General features: G+C 35.2%; 1 protein-coding gene across 2 annotated transcripts; it reads left to right on the top strand.

Annotated features, from left to right (window-relative positions):
• The first annotated feature begins 151 nt into the window (after positions 1 to 151).
• On the top strand, positions 152 to 12,582 carry LOC105052914 (protein RICE SALT SENSITIVE 3). 2 transcript variants are annotated; one of them, XM_073244497.1, is made up of 8 exons: positions 152 to 222; positions 10,651 to 10,726; positions 10,817 to 10,870; positions 10,981 to 11,112; positions 11,240 to 11,348; positions 11,449 to 11,490; positions 11,634 to 11,690; positions 11,882 to 12,582. In XM_073244497.1, exons 1-8 carry the CDS (start codon positions 213 to 215, stop codon positions 12,443 to 12,445), a joined length of 1,044 nt encoding a protein of 347 aa, XP_073100598.1. In that variant the 5' UTR covers positions 152 to 212; the 3' UTR covers positions 12,446 to 12,582. The 2 variants fall into 2 exon arrangements, with proteins under 2 accessions (XP_073100598.1, XP_010932204.1); XM_010933902.3 differs by lacking the exon at positions 152 to 222 and having other exon boundaries at positions 8,937 to 10,726.
• The last annotated feature ends 4,074 nt before the right edge of the window (positions 12,583 to 16,656 follow it).

Raw genomic sequence — 16,656 nt, 5'->3', positions numbered from 1 at the left:
TCTAAATGCAAAGCTAAGGTAGGATATTATTCGCTCCAGCTGTAAGCAGAGAATTTCGAAATGTATTCTTTTTCAGAGACTAAGGCCTTCTTTTGATTCATGGAGATGCATTGATCTTTGATAGATTGAATTGCCTCACTAATTTGTGGAAGCCAATTTCATGGACAGCAGGAGTGCTACGGATTGAAGTAGTTTACCATGGAATCATATGGATGGTGGAAGGTATGTTTTATTGTACAATTCCTATTTATTTTATTGTGCAATATTTTAAACGTGATTCCACAACACCACACCCCCTAACCGCCCCGGCCCCCGCCAACCACCCCCTCCCCCAGTGCTGTCAAGGAGTTAGTATAAGAGGAAGGACATGGACAGTTTTCGGATAACACCACTCAATGATTTTCAAATAGAATTAATAATATGCCCTTTTGTTTTAGTATATCTGTTGTTTTTCCTTAGGGGAAATTATTTTGTCTAGTATTTTCTATCTTTCTTGCTTGTTTGCATGGGAATATTAGTGGGTTATCTTTCCTGCAAATAATGATGCTCCACACTACACCAAGGTCTTAGTTGTTATTTATATTGGTTATCTTTGTTGTTGCTTGTTCTTGAATTACTTGCGTACATAATGGACTAATTTCAAGAAGTTATTGTTGTATATATTAATCTTTGTTGATGCAAAGTACAATAATTAGGACAAGAGTAACAATAGAGAATAAAAATTTCTTTTGAGGATGATAACACTAATCAAATTAAGGCGCAGAAATCTTGCTCTCCATGGTTGGCAAAGGACACGAACTAATTAATACAACTAACATCTTTGGCTTATCCTCTCTAGGATATGATTGCGAAGATCTGGTTTTTGGACTACCAAGAATATATTTTTTTCCACATGATTTTAGAGTGGCCCAAAAGGTAAATAAAATTTCTTAACCTTAATGCTGGGCATGTGAGGTAGAAAAGGAGTTCCGATGGGAGTCTACCTCCTCTCCCAAGTTCAGTGAAAAGGAAGTTCTATGGCTCATTGGATTTTGACGATATCTTAGCATTTTTCTTATAAAAAAATGCCACCTCTTCCCTTTAGGCATTGCCCCTCATCCTCGATCAAATTGCTAATGAAATCCATGGGACTTGGCTTTCCCTCAAGTATTTCCATTGAGCCACCATCGTTTTCACCGAAAAAGAGAACCAAACACCTCGCCAAAGACAAGGTATGGCCTCTGAACCTCTTTCCCCTTCTTTCCAATTTCTTTGATGCTTTTGCTAGTTAGACGGTCATTAGATTCCGTGAATAAGGTTTTCTCTTGTTTCTTTCTTTTTTGCTTCCATTAGACCAGTCGCTACATCAATCATGCTCCAGTTGCCAAGGGTCAAAGCCATGGGGTCCGTAGCCATCAGAGTTGTCATCGAGGGCATCACCATGGAAAATGGTTGGCTTAAGACCTTCCCTTCCCTTGTTTCCATGAAGAAGAAAGATTAAAAAAATAAAAGAGAAGAAAAAGAAAGGAGAAAAGAGAAAAAGAGAAAAGGAGAGAGTTTCTCTCTCTCTTCATTTGCCTTCCTTAATTTCTCTCTCCACTTTTTCTCTCTACTATACCTTTTCTCTCTAGTTTCTCTCTCTTTACAACTTTCTCTCTCTTCATGGATTTCTCATTCTAAAGATCTTATGGACCAGTGGATGGTCTAGAATTTAGATAAATCGAGATCAATTGGTTAATTCTAGAAGGGGTCCTGACCTACAACATTTAGGATATTTTTTTTGTACTTTTGTCGATCCTTAATTACATATGATTCTTAGATTTGACTCTGACTATATAGAGATGAAATTGTCTGCATAAAATGGTGTTGAGTAGAATAGCTTGACCTCGAGTTCATAGATCGAGAAGTAGATTGATTGTTATACTTAGATCTGAGACTGATAAAGGTAAGGATCTCTTTACATGATCACCTATATATATGATTTTTTTTTTTTATATTATGTATGATGATGTCTGATTTCATGTTCAATATATAATTCCTTATTATATTTGCATCATATATTAAGGATTTTGGTTGATGAAAAATAAAATATTGGGTGTTTGAAATTGAGAAAAAAATATAATATGAAATTATTGAATAGTATATTGATTGTGTAAGAGGATTTGGACTAGCCATGATGGTGCATTATTTGTCACAGGCCGAATCATGATATATTGGATTGTCAGTCATGGACCGAATCATAGTATCCTGGTTTACCATCCCAGACTAAAGTGCGGATATTATGGTTTGCTTCTATGGATCGAAGCATGGATATTTTAATTTGCCACTGCAAACTGAAGAGCAGATATTATGGTTTGCCATCATGGGTTGAAGCCTGATTTATGGATTGTCAGTTAAGGGCTGAAGAATGATCGTGATTAGTCTAAAATAAAAAAATAATCATTGATTTAGAATATATTAATGAAACATAAATGATATGTCACATGAACTTATTGATGATTTTTATGATGAATTTGTGATAATACATGATTTATGATATATGTTTATATAACTGCTGAGTTATATTGGATATTTGACATGAGATTTTATAATATATGATTTTTTTTAATATTACTTACTCATTATTTTAAATTATATTATTATTATATTGGTATAAGTATATGATGGGATTTCTATTGGATTGCAAAACTTATAACCCCAATTCTTCTTTCCTTTTAGAGTCATAGGAATAGCACTGAGTGGGTTTGAGCATGGAGTTCAAGTGATGGAGTCTGTTATAAGCCTTACATGTCTTTAAGGCATGTCTTAGGGATTATGTGGCCGTATCACCCAATCAACTCACGTAAATGGTTTGAAGCATGACAACAATCATCCAACTAGATCATCATATTCTACAAAAAAAAAAAAACTAGATCATCACATAGCTGAAGATGAACTCTGCATGAGAGGTTAAGTCCAAAATTCCACTAGAAGAACATCTTTCTTAAAAGATTGAGCCTAAAGCTCCACCAAGAGAACATCTTTCTTTGGCCGGAGAACTCTCAAGTATTATTTATAGTAGAATAAGAATGACTTGTATGATATATTATATGCATTAGAGGCTAATAGTGAATATCCTTTTTAAAGGCTCATAGAGCCTACCCAAGTTAATATGATCAATTGTTATCCAAAGTAATGGTCTAGAAAAGAGAGAAGGTGATAAATTTTTATATTACAAAAAATAATAATAATTAGGTCTTTAGTGGGAGAGTGAATATTATGTTATAAAAAAATAAAAATAATGATCTCATTAGCATATAAATAATGGAGTTAATACATGAAACTTCCATACACATGGATAAAGGTCTCAAAACAAGAAACTCTTAACCATTCATATGTTGGAGTTTTATGGTTTCATACATGTATGATTTTATAAAAAGAGTATATAGCAAAATTTAAAAAAATTTTAAATTAAATCTAATTTAATCTAAGCATGCATAAGATCATATCTTCAAACCATAACCAGAATCATCATATGTGAGATAAGATTCAGATACAAAAATCAAATAGAAAAAAATAAATAAAAATATACCTGGATATGGATCAATTTTCAATGCAAACAGATGATCATGGATGTCCTTCGAAGATCCTTTGTAGCCGCACAAGTGTCCGACCTCTACGGATATCCACACGAGATTCTGATCTGATCGGAAGTCTTTTGATCTCACCGAGGTGCTAGTTTCTTTATAGAGTCGCATCTTGACGGTTGAAAATCTTCTTTTCTCTCAAGACACTCTTAGAGAATAAGAAGATGTAAGAGAATCTTGATCTCTACGCTAGAGATCATGAGAAGAATCTTTTCTTCTCTTTTCTTCTTAAAAATTCATACATCAAATCTCTACAATAGAGATGTAATAAATTTTTTTTTAACTTTTGGATAAAAAGAAGAGGAGACATGTATGTCTAAATATGGACAAGAGAGATAGAGGAAGATGTCCAAAACAACCAACCTTTGGTTGTGTAAGAAAGAAAAGATATAGAGATCAACTCACCTCACGCCAAACCCATGGACGCCACCCCTTCTTCCTTTGTTTTTCTCCACGCCAATGCTCTAGTTTTTGGGTGTCATAACCTGCTGGTCTTCCCCTCCCAAACCGTCCCATATAAGTGGTCTTTTATAGGCGTTGGATGAGTTCAAATTAGATTAAGAAATAAAGTCCTTGAAACCTTAGACTCTAGCAATATTTGGACGCCGCCCATGACCAATCTCACGCCCATGTTTCTCATGGGAATAAGGGGATTTTAAGGCCTTCTTACATGGTAAAAAGATGAGTAAATATGGCATGGAAACCAAGTGGGGGTTGGACATATGTGGCACACAAATTCTAAGTGGCATGGGACTCCTATGGTGCATGAGAGAAGGAAGTTTAATCTTCATGGGACTTTTCATTTAAATTACTGTTTTAAATCTAATTAAAATATCAATTAATTTTAATCATATTATGATCAGATTAGACTTAAAAAGATAGAAATCTAAATATGATTTGAAGTCCAATTAATTTAGATTGGATATCTTCTAATTGGAGGAGGAGTCCTAGTCCAATTGGACTCTTTCTTGGTGCTTGAGTTAAACTCAATTTTAATCCTAATCCCATTAGGATTTGGTGCAGCATGAAAATGAAGATTCTTAGTCCAATTAGAAATACATACATCCTAGTCTAATTAAAAATTAGATCAAATCTAAATCCTAATTCAACTGGGACCAATCATCCAATCCTTTTGGGGTTATCCTATAACCCCATAGGGTTGATCAAATTAAATCCAAAATGAGTCAAATTAAATCCAATCAAATTGAACTTAATACAAGTCCCAATGCTCAATCAAATTGAGCCAATTAACAATCCTATTGCTAATTAATTCTTCTATAACTCACTAACTCTTTAGCGAGTTACATAATGCAATATTTGCATTAGATCAATTATCAATCAAATTGATAATCAAATCCTTGTTACGATTCATAATCATAATTCAACCATCTGATCAGTCAAAAACCTCTTTATGTGTGACCCCATATATTTTATTCTGTCTGGTAGTAAGATATATTGTGATCTCTATCACAATATCATTGAAACACTTTTTAATGGATTAGAACAATTCCAACTCTGTCCATCAAGGATTATTGATCATCAAGATGATCCTTGTGAGTTTCACAATCCATCAGTGACACCTAACAGGATGTAGTGGTAACTCAGCAGAATAAAATATGAGCCTCTAGGTGCAGTTAGTGCATGATACAGTCCATCTATCGTGAGTTCCGACCAGATGGTAGGTCATGGATGAATCGTCAAACCTCAACATCGGTCATATAATAGATTCAATCAGCTCGAGTCCATATGTGACTCTATGAAAATTTTTTTTCATCAATCACAATGCTATGGCATAGATTTAAGGACTCAGCCTCTTAAATCTCATAGGACTATTCTCTTTTGCTAGGATCGATGGATCCCATCTTGATGCATACCTCACTCCTACAGTGGACCAACTATCACAAACATCCACTACAAGGGCTACTTAAGACCCATATTGATGTGTCAGTCAAACTCCAGCAGCCTCACTACGAATAGTAGTATCATCTCAGATCAAAAGATTAGTCATACAACTACAGCATCGAGAAAATCACTAACGAGTGAGCAGACATCCATGTGACTTCTCGTATTGATCACGCTCAGTGCTAGTTGTTCTCTAACAACCACCTGGACTCTCGTTCCAATGTCTTTACACTGCAGACTCGAGATCCATCTATCCGAAAGAAGTAATCCATGCACTGATCTATTCAAATCGATCACCATCTCCATGATGATCTTATGACCGGAAGCAATTTAGGAATCAACCATTAATGACACATACCTCAAATTCTCAATTCTTTGAGAATATGTGTCATCATCTTGTTAATCGCTTGGATGATTCATGGACACATAAATATGAATGGTAATATAACTGTCCAATAAATACAAAATCATATCCTAGAGATATAAAATATGTCAGCCAAGATTGGCTTCTAGGGCATGCATCCAACAATCTCCCACTTGCACTAAAGCCAATCTGCCATGCATATGATATGGCTCTGATACCACTATTGGAGTTTTATGGTTTCATGCATGTATGATTTTGCAAAAAGAGTACGCAGCAAAATTTAAAAAATTTTCAGATTAAATCTAATTTAATCTAAGCATGCATAAGATCATATATTCAAACCATAACCAAAATCATCATATGCGAGATAAGATTCGATGCAGAAATCAAATAGAGAAAAATAAATAAAAATATACCTGGATATGGATCAATCTTCAACGCGAACAGATGATCATGGATATCCTTCAAAGGTCCCTTGTAGCTGCATAAGTATCCGACCTCTACGGGTATCCACACGAGACTCTGATCTGATCAGAAGTCTTTTGATCTCATCGGGATGCTAGTTTCCTTGCAGAGATCGTATTTTGACAGTTAAAAATCTTTTTTTCTCTCAAGACACTCTTAGAAAATAAGATGTAGGAGGATCTTGATCTCTACACTAGAGATCATGAGAAGAACCCTTTCTTCTCTTTTCTTTCTAAAAATTCATGCACCAAATCTCTACAATAGAGATGTAATAAATTTTGTCCAATTTTTGGATAAAAAGAAGAAAAGACATCCATGTCTAAACATGGATAAGAGGGATAGAGGAGGATGTCCAAAACAATCAATCTTTGATTGTGTAAGAAAGAAGAGATATGGAGATCAACTCACCTCACGCCAAACCCATGGATGCCGCCCCTTCTTCCCTTGTTTTTCTCCATGCCAATGCTCTGGTTTTTGGGCGTCATAACCTGCTAGTCTTCCTCTCCCAAACCATCCCATATAGGTGGTCTTTTATAGGCATTGGATGAGTTCAAATCTGATTAGGAGATAGAGTCCTTGAAACCTTGGACTCTAGCAATATTTGGATGCCACCCATAACCAATCTCACGCCCATGTTTCTCATGGGAATAAGGGGATTTTAAGGCCTTCTTACACGGTAAAAAGAGGAGTAAATATGGCATGGAAACCAGGTGGGGGTTGGACATATGTGGCGCACAAATTCTAAGTGGCGTGGGACTCCTATGGTGCATGGGAGAAGGAAGTTTAATCTTCATGAGACTCTTCATTTAAATTACTGTTTTAAATCTAATTAAAATATCAATTAATCCTAATCATATTATGACCAGATTAGACTTAAAAAGATAGAAATCCAAATGTGATTTGGAGTCCAATTAATTTAGATTGGATGTCTTCTAATTGGAGGAGTCCTAGTCCAATTGGACTTTTTCTTGGTGCTTGAGTCAAATTCAATTTTAATCCTAATTCTATTAGAATTTGGTGCAGTATGAAAATGAAGATTCTTAGTCCAATTAGGAATACATACATCCTAGTCTAATTAGGAATTGAGTCAAACCTAAATCCTAATTCAACTGGGACTAATCATTCAATCCTTTTGGGGTTATCCTATAACCCCATAGGGTTGATCAAATCAAACTCAAAATGAGTCAAATTAAATCCAATCAAATTGGGCTTGATACAAACTCCAATACTCAATCAAATTGAGCCAATTAGTAATCCTATTACTAATTAATCTTCCTATAACTCACTAACTCTTTAGCAAGTTACATAATGCAACATTTACATTAGATCAATTATCAATCAAATTGATAATCAAATTCTTTTTATGATTCATAATCGTAATTTAACCATCTGGTCAGTCAAAAATCTCTTTTGTGTGTGACCCCATAGATTCTATTCTGTCTGGTAATGAGATATATTATGATCTCTATCATAATATCATTGAAACACTTTTCAATGGATTGGAACAATTCCAACTCTCTCCACCAAGGATCATTGATCATCAAGATGATCCTTGTGAGTCTCACAATCCACCAGTGACACCTAGCAGTATGTAGTGACAACTCAGCAGAATAAAATATGAACCTCTAAGTGCAGTTAGCGCATGATACAGTCCCTCTATCTTAAGTCCCGATCAGATGGTAGGTCATGGATGAATCGTCAAATCTCAACATTAATCATATAATAGATTCAATCAGCTCGAATCCATATGTGACTCTATGAAAACTCTTTTCTATCAATCACAATACTATGGCCATAGATTTAAGGACTCAGCCTCTTAAATCCTATAGGACTACTCCCTTCTTTAGGATCGATAGATCCCATCTTGATACACATCCTACTCCTACAGTGGATCAACTGTCGCCAACATCCACTATAAAGACTCTTTGAGACCCATGTTGATGTGTTAGTCAAACTCCAACAGCCTCACTGCGAGCAGTAGTGTCATCTCAGGTCAAAGGACTAGTCATACAACTACAGCATCGAGGAAGTCATTAACGAGTGAGTAGACATCCATGTGACTTCTCATGTTGGTCACGCTTAGTGCTAGTTGTTCTTTAACAACCGCCTACACTCTCGCTCCAGTGTCTCTACATTGTAAACTCGAGATCCATCTGCTCGAAGGAAGCGATCCATGCACTAGTCTATCCGGATCAATCACCATCTCCATAATGATCCTATGACCAGGAGCAACTTAGGAATCAACCATTAATGACACATGCCTCAAATTCTCAACTCTTTGAGAATATATGTCATCATCTTGTTAATTCCTTAGATGATTTATGAACACATAAACATGAATGGTAATATAACTGCCCAATAAGTATAAAATGATGCCCTAGAGATATAAAATGTGTCAGTCAAGATTGACTTCTAGGGCATGCATTCAACATCATATTCTCTATTATTTCAAAATTTATCAAAAAATTATTCTTATCTTAATGTAAAATGCAAGAACAATCTTTTTATTTAATTGTATACCTGTAGGCCCGCCTGAAAAGATGGGGAGAAGGGGATCCCTTCTGCTTACCTGTTCTCAAGTGTTTCCTTAACAAAAAAAAAAAAAAGATAGATGTACCAAAAAAAAAAAGAAGAAGAGAAAGTACAACTGATTTATTTCAGTCTTTTGCTTATTTGCTTTGATATTTTTTGAAGTTAATGCTCCATACTATAATAAAGCATATAACAAACGGGAGTAATAATGGTTATTCATGAAAAAACTCTGAGCACTTGTTTCCCAACAGTACACATGGTTTAATTTGTTTTTTTTTTTTTTAAGGAACGCACATGGTTTGATGTGGGTTTTCATCTCTCTCTGTTTCCCATTGGTTTTGGCATGGCATTAATAAGTTCTAATCTGCCTAGCTCTATCATAGGGTGTAGAATGTGTGGTTCACACGCGAGAGGTACCACAGATTGATGTGAACTTACGATGTCAATATATCATTTGGGTAATGTGATAATTTAATATATTCTTTTTCCTATCATATATATCTCTCCGACCCTATGAGTAACTACTAAATTAAGGTATGCCAGTATATGATTAGAGTGGTTTCAGCATTGTGGAGATGGAACCACACAAGCACACTAGGGAGTTTCAACAGAGTGTGGCCATGGAAATCCAAAAACATGAAGGCAGAGCTTCACCAGTGCACTCCTCTCCAGATTTTGGATATTGTATATATTAGAATAGAGAGATAATAGATATTGCTCAGCTAAGAAACCCAATTTAATGGAGATTTTCATCATTCATCCACTTACTGCCCAAGAGACAAACAACCCTATCTATGAGTGCATGGTGCCTTCTTCCCTAGTCTATGTTGTCCTCACTAAAGGTAGGAGGACCACACAAGCCTGCAGGGCAATGAGATGGACATTCGACTGCTGGAAAATCTGAGTCTCATGGAACATATTTTCCTTCATGTATTCGCTGTCGGTGTTCAAAGATACGCTTTGTCCATTCAACGGCTCCAACAGTAGGCACCAATCAAATTCAATTATTGCCATACTATTATTACAACCCAGGTCTATGGCTTCCACCACATATGCCAAGTAGTCCCAAGTTTTCCGCAGCAAGTGGCGCATTGAAAGCTCACCAATAGATAATAAGCCAACAAACTATAAGGATCTTAGCAGCAGTATTTTCTGAATTAAAAGGTTTTTCTATATTTTTCTCTCTTATTATTGTCCAAATTATATTTAGATGATTCATAACCATCAAAAAATGATTCACCACTAATTGAAGAAATCTTTCTTGGATTACAAATTAGCAATGCTATATATTATTGTCAGCACTGTTGTTTTTGCTATTGTTCGGTCTCTTATGCTTGTTTTCACATGAGTATAAAGACATTTTAGTAATTTTACATTTTTTTATATTGTTGTTATTTTAAGATTTTTATTGTTTGGATTCTTTCTGAACTTTTGAGGACTTTATCATGTGTTTTCCAAATTCCAAATCTTTACCTAAAGCCAAAATGTCCCCAAACACCCAGAGTATGACCATGTTGCCTATTTATAGTCCTTTTCTGTGTGCAAGCGCTCACCCCCAGAGGAGAAAAGGATAACGGTTGGGAGGGCGCACACCGGGAGTGATTTGTTTTAAAAGTAGAAAGCAGGGAAGTACTACTCTTTGTCCCACCCCTACTTATAAGAGAGCCTTCAGATTAGCTGAGAACTTGCGGTCTCCGTTTTTTAATCTTTTTGTCATGGATGGTGGACTTCCTTTGCTTAATCGTCTATGGCAGCAAGCTCTTAGAAGCTTTTGTTCTTCAGAAAATCCTGCTAACTCTTCCAAGTGGGTGTATGCTGTTTTCTGGAGAATCCTCCCTCGAAACTATCCTCCACCAAGGTAAGAGCTTAAAACCGAAGAAATGAAATCAGGCTCTCTTCTTGTTTTCATAAGATGTAAGTTGGATATAAAGAGTTAAACTGGTGGCAGGTGGGATGATGGACAAGGGATCTTAGACCGGTCCAGTGGAAACAAAAGAAATTGGTAAATATAAAATGGAATGTTTTTGCAATGTATAGAAAGCAAACTTCTTTCTTTCTTTCCATTCTCCTTCACTTTTTTCTGTGAGACTTTTGGCATGATCTTTTATTCAGGATTCTAGTGTGGGAAGACGGGTTCTGCGATTTTGATGAGTGCGAGCGAATCAGAAATGCTTCTGGAAAGGGCAGCTTTGGACCAGACATCTTCTTTAAGTTGTCACATGAGGTCTACAATTATGGAGAAGGGTGAGAACATTGTGAACTACGATCTTGCCTCTACATATCATTTAATCGTGAAAATATGAAAGAACAATGTAGACTAAATGCATTGGATGAAGGGGGTGTTTTTTTTTTTCTTGTTCAATTTCCTCAGATTAATGGGGAAGGTGGCAGCTGATAACAGCCACAAGTGGGTGTTTAGGGAATTGCCCACACATGCTGATCCCAACCTTTTTTCTTCATGGAATGCAACACTTGACGTAGTAAGTAGATATCCCTACTTCTAAGTGTATTAGAAATTGTCTTTCTTTTCTTTTTTTTTTCCCACTTTTAATGTATGTTCTTCCATAATGCTGTAAGCAGCCACCAAAGGCTTGGGAATCGCAGTTCAATTCTGGCATCCAGGTATGACTATTAAATGGCAAATAACTGGAGCACAACTTTGTTTTGTTTCGTTTTTTTTTTTTTTTTTTTTTTTGCCAGAGAGAAAAAGTGCAGCTTTTTTTTTAGAAGTTTGATCTTTTGCTATATGCTCCACTGCTTCGCAGACTATTGCAATTGTTGCCGTAAAGGAAGGTGTGGTGCAACTGGGTTCACTAGATAAGGTCATTCCTCCAATTCTTAGCATATAAATTCTAAATATTAAATTATAGAATGAGATTTGGACATGAACAAGAATAAGTGTTCTCTTGGATTTTCTTGATCTATAGTTTATATATATATATATATATATATATAATAAATTTGTTGAACTATGGTTCTTTTTTAATAATTGGTATCTCATTGGCTGCTAAAGGTTGCAGAAGATCTTAACTTCGTGATCAATATACAAAGAAAATTTAATTACCTTCAGAGCATTCCTGGTGTCTTTGCTATGCAACGACCTTACCAGCTTTCCTCAGAGCATTATATCAATATGCTCAAGCATAACCTGCAGCTTAGCGAGATATCGAGGTGTAGGATGAGACTTGATTGTGAGAAGGAAGAGGAATTTGCAAGCAAGTCAGTTACTTTTGATTGGGATAACACCATGAAGGACACCATTTTCCAGTCCATCCCTCCCCTTCTCCCATCAATGTCTTACAGTCTCGGGATGCTTCTGTCTAGATTACCTTCTGTGACTCCACCAAGCAGCCATGTTCAATCTCCAAGTACCGCTAGGAATTATGGTTTTCAAGTGCCAAATTTAACTTGCAGTTATAGTCAGAACTCTAATGGGAAACTCAACATATCTGAAGTGCCAGAAAGCAAATCCCAGCTCATTAGCCCTTGCTCAAGCAATCGGTATGAGGAGACTGCATTTGTACAAGAATTCAATGTTCAAGGTGCAGAACCAAGCAACATTACTCCTATGCTTTAACAGTGCCATTCATTACGATTATGTTGTCTGAAGTAAATTGGGTCCCAATGCCTGTCAATTGCTTCAGTCATTATATTAACATGGAGGGAACTCATATGGGGCAATATTTTTTTATGTGATAAATATTTATGCTCTGATGTTGTGGCCATTAGCTGTCTCTTTCACTCCATCAGGAATGGATCTTGTCCAGCTTGACTTACCCCAAACAACTGCTATTCACTGAAGGAACAGATAAAAGTTGTGCAGCTGGTTTTGGACCATTTTAAAGTTCTGCAGCTGGTTGTGGACGATTTTAAAGTTCTGCAGCTGGTTTGGGACCATTTCATTGGACAATATTTCAAACACCTTTCGGCATTCGTACAGAAAAAAGATGGTGTAGCCATCAAGAGAATAGTTATGCTTTACTAAAGGCATTGAACTGCGAAAAAAATAAGGGACATCAAGACCTATGTATTGTGCAGCAAAAACAATATAGCACCACATCTGAACAGACAGTGATGTAGGACTTAGGATGATCAAATTAGACAGGCAACATAGCTATTACTTATAGTTTGATGGTAGTTAAAGCTCAGTTTGAAAATATATTCCAGTGTGAAGTTTCTACCTGCCTGTCATCTGTCTGAGTTGAATTGGTGTGGCCAATCAAATCTCTGGATCACCCCTCTTAGTAGCTTTTGTTTTCTGAGCTTAATGGATTTCAGGTGGTAAGCCACCATTTTTGCTCAAGGAGGCTAAAAGGCCAAAAAAAAAGGGGAAAAGAAAAGAAAGATTATAACTGGATTAAGCAGAATTTTCTCCCTCTAGATTGAATTAACTGGTATCATATATCAATAATGTCTATGGAGATTAATCCACACATGGGACTCAATCGATTCAATCAACAATAATTGCATGATTATTTAACTTAATTGATCTAATCCTAATCAATACTTGACTCGGTTCGATCAATTACTTAATCGAATTAGACCGATATGACTCTAATCAAAAACTTTAGATGCAATCTTATTACATGGCCTAATTTTGATTTTTTTATGACCAAAATCTTCATACACAAACATAAATTTTAGATTCTAAAATCAAATTTTAAATCTAAATTCTTTGTATGAAAATAAATTTTAAATTATAAAAATAATTTTTAGATTTAACATATAAATATATATCACCCCTCTTAGTAGCTTTTGTTTTCTAAGCTTAATGGATTTCAGGTGGTAAGCCACCATTTTTGCTCAAGGAGGCTAAAAGGCCAAAAAAAAAAAAGGGAAAAGAAAAGAAAGATTATACCTAGATTAAGCAGAATTTTCTCTCTCTAGATTGAATTAACTGGTATCATATACCAATAATGTCTATGGAGATTAATCTACACATGGGACTCAATCGATTCAATCAACAATAATTGCATGATTATTTAACTTAATTGATCTGATCCTAATCAACACTTGACTCGGTTCGATCAATTACTTAATCGAATTAGACCCATATGACTCTAATCAAAAACTTTAGATGCAATCTTATTACATGGCTTAATTTTGATTTTTTTATGATCAAAATCCTCATACACAAACACAAATTTTAGATTCTAAAATCAAATTTTAGATTCTAAAATAAAATTTTAGATCTAAATTCTTTGTATGAAAATAAATTTTAAATTATAAAAATAATTTTTAGATTTAACATATAAATATATATCACCCCTCTTAGTAGCTTTTGTTTTCTGAGCTTAATGGATTTCAGGTGGTAAGCCACCATTTTTGCTCAAGGAGGCTAAAAGGCCAAAAAAAAAAAAAGAGAAAAGAAAAGAAAGATTATACCTGGATTAAGCGGAATTTTCTCTCTCTAGATTGAATTAACTGGTATCATATACCAATAATGTCTATGGAGATTAAGATTCAATTTTAGCATTTAGCCTAAGACTAAGATTAACCTAATTAATATTAACCCAGTTGTTTGACATCAAACTGAGAGCCAAATCATATGACACATGAGCTTTGATGAGTTAAACCCCATGAAGCAGACCTCTAGTAGTTAGTCCAAGAGCTATTGATTGATGTTAAGGTAATCAAGATTTAGTTCAGCCAGAGTAATTCCAACTTTTTAAAACAAGAATTATACCAAATATTGTGGCTGCTCAAACCTTGCAGAAGATCTAACAGTTCTTAGAAATTATAATCAGGAGGACAAAATGGTTATGGGATATTGAAATCATATGCGATTCTCCACAACATGCCACCATTTGTGGAGAAGCATCATCGTCATGCTGAAGATCATTTCTACTTTGCTCTCTCTATATATGACTACTTGGATATGCCCATCTCCTAGAAGTAGAATAACATTCAAGGTCATATTGCTGGGTTGTGAACAGTCAAAAACTTAATGGTAGGTAAGAGAATTCAAAATAATGTTTCTCATGTATGGTGGTAGTATTGGCAACAAATCATTTACTGAGAACAATTCTTCAACTTGCTTACTCTCTTCACATTTTCATGTGCCCATTCTTAGAATAATTAGTATTTGAATGAGAATAGATGATGAAAAACAGGCTAATATTTGAGTTGTTACTGTAGAACTCTATAACTTTATTTCGATTTCTTTGGAGGAATTACTTCTGATTGGTTGACTTCTATCGTATAAGTGAAGAGATATGTTGATACATGCATATAGGATAGAGCTATTTCAACCACCTAATTAATGACAATGCTTCTAAAGCACTCATAATTTATCATGACTTCTTGAATTCCTTACATGTTTTGGCTTCCTTCACTTCATCACTCATGACTCCAGTCTTATTCATTCTAGAATTTTGTTTGGTTCATTCACCTTCTAGAAACTAAATGTCATGAAAAGTATTTATAAGAAAGCACATTACTTTCAGTGAACGTTTAGATGGATTAAGATTTGGAAACTCATAATTAGTTTTTCATTTGAAGTACCCATCAACAAATATTTTTTCGTTTGAAGTTATTCCCCAAATACAGACAGTTGGAAGTGAATTTCAGTACTCGATCATTTTAACTCCAACCAGACTCCTTAAACAATTAACTTTTTGCTTGGGAATTAAGAGCCTCGTTTAGTTTATCCCTCCCTTCTCCCACCAATGTCTTGCAGTCTTAGTATGCTTCTGTGACTCGACCTAAAGCGGCGCTCAGTCTGTAAGTTGTACTGGAAATAATCGGTTTCATGAAGTTCTCTCTGATAACAACAACAATAATAATCAGTTTGATGCAGTGAATTTATCTTGCAGTTACAATCAGAACTCTGTTGTGAAGAAAAAATATATCAGAAGTGAGACAAAGCAAACTCAAGCTCATCATCCCCTGCTCAAGCCAGCCTTGAGAGGAGACTGCATTAGTTTAAGAAAGTTGATCAAGAAGAACATAAGATATCACTCCTATGCTTTAACAGTGTCACTCATCAAATTTATGCTATCTGGTGCAAATTGGGTCCCCTATGCTTGTCAATTACTTCAATCATTAAATGAACATGGAGGGAACTCATATGGCCTAGTGTTTGTTTTAATCATCACAAACATCAAAACTCTGCTTAAGTGGCAATTAGTTGTCTCTTTGACTTTGCTGTGAAAGGTTCTTGTCAAGGCTATCAGAAAACAGATCTGAGTGCTATTAATTAAGGGAGTGGACAAAGTTGCGCATTTGTGTTCAGACCATTCCAATAGAAATTCTTTTTTCCAACAACTTTTCGCATTCGTACAGGAAATAGAAGAGCCATCGATGAAACAGTAATGATGTGCTATCATTGAAAATAAAGGGGGGACAAACAATAAAAGGATGTGTTTGTCAAAAAGAAAGAGAATATAAGTTCTGAGAAGTATTATGTACTGCAAGGTAAACCAACAAAGCACTGCATCTGAACCTACTAGAAAGTAAGAGAAGGGACAATCCAAAATAGCCAGGCAAGATGATGCCCATTGGTTATAGGCTAATAGTGTTAAAATATCAGCTTATCCCACTCCAAAGTTTCTATCTGGTCTGTGCATTATTACCAAGAGAATGTATGTTTGGAAGTCTCAATAATTACTTTCAATAAGTTATTCACAAAATTCACACGGTTGGAAGTGAATTTCCAGCATTTGATCGTTTGTTTTTATGTCCTTACAAATGGATCAGATAATTAAGGATGCATTTGGTTAGCCTTTAAAAAAATATTTTTTTATTTTTTGATTTTTAAAAAATAAAAATTAAAAAGTAATATTTGGT

Source organism: Elaeis guineensis, chromosome 10 (genome assembly GCF_000442705.2).
Source record: "Elaeis guineensis isolate ETL-2024a chromosome 10, EG11, whole genome shotgun sequence".
NCBI lineage: Eukaryota > Viridiplantae > Streptophyta > Magnoliopsida > Arecales > Arecaceae > Elaeis > Elaeis guineensis.
The sequence above is the reverse complement of the archived record's forward strand: the minus strand, read 5'-3'. Positions and strand labels throughout refer to the sequence as shown.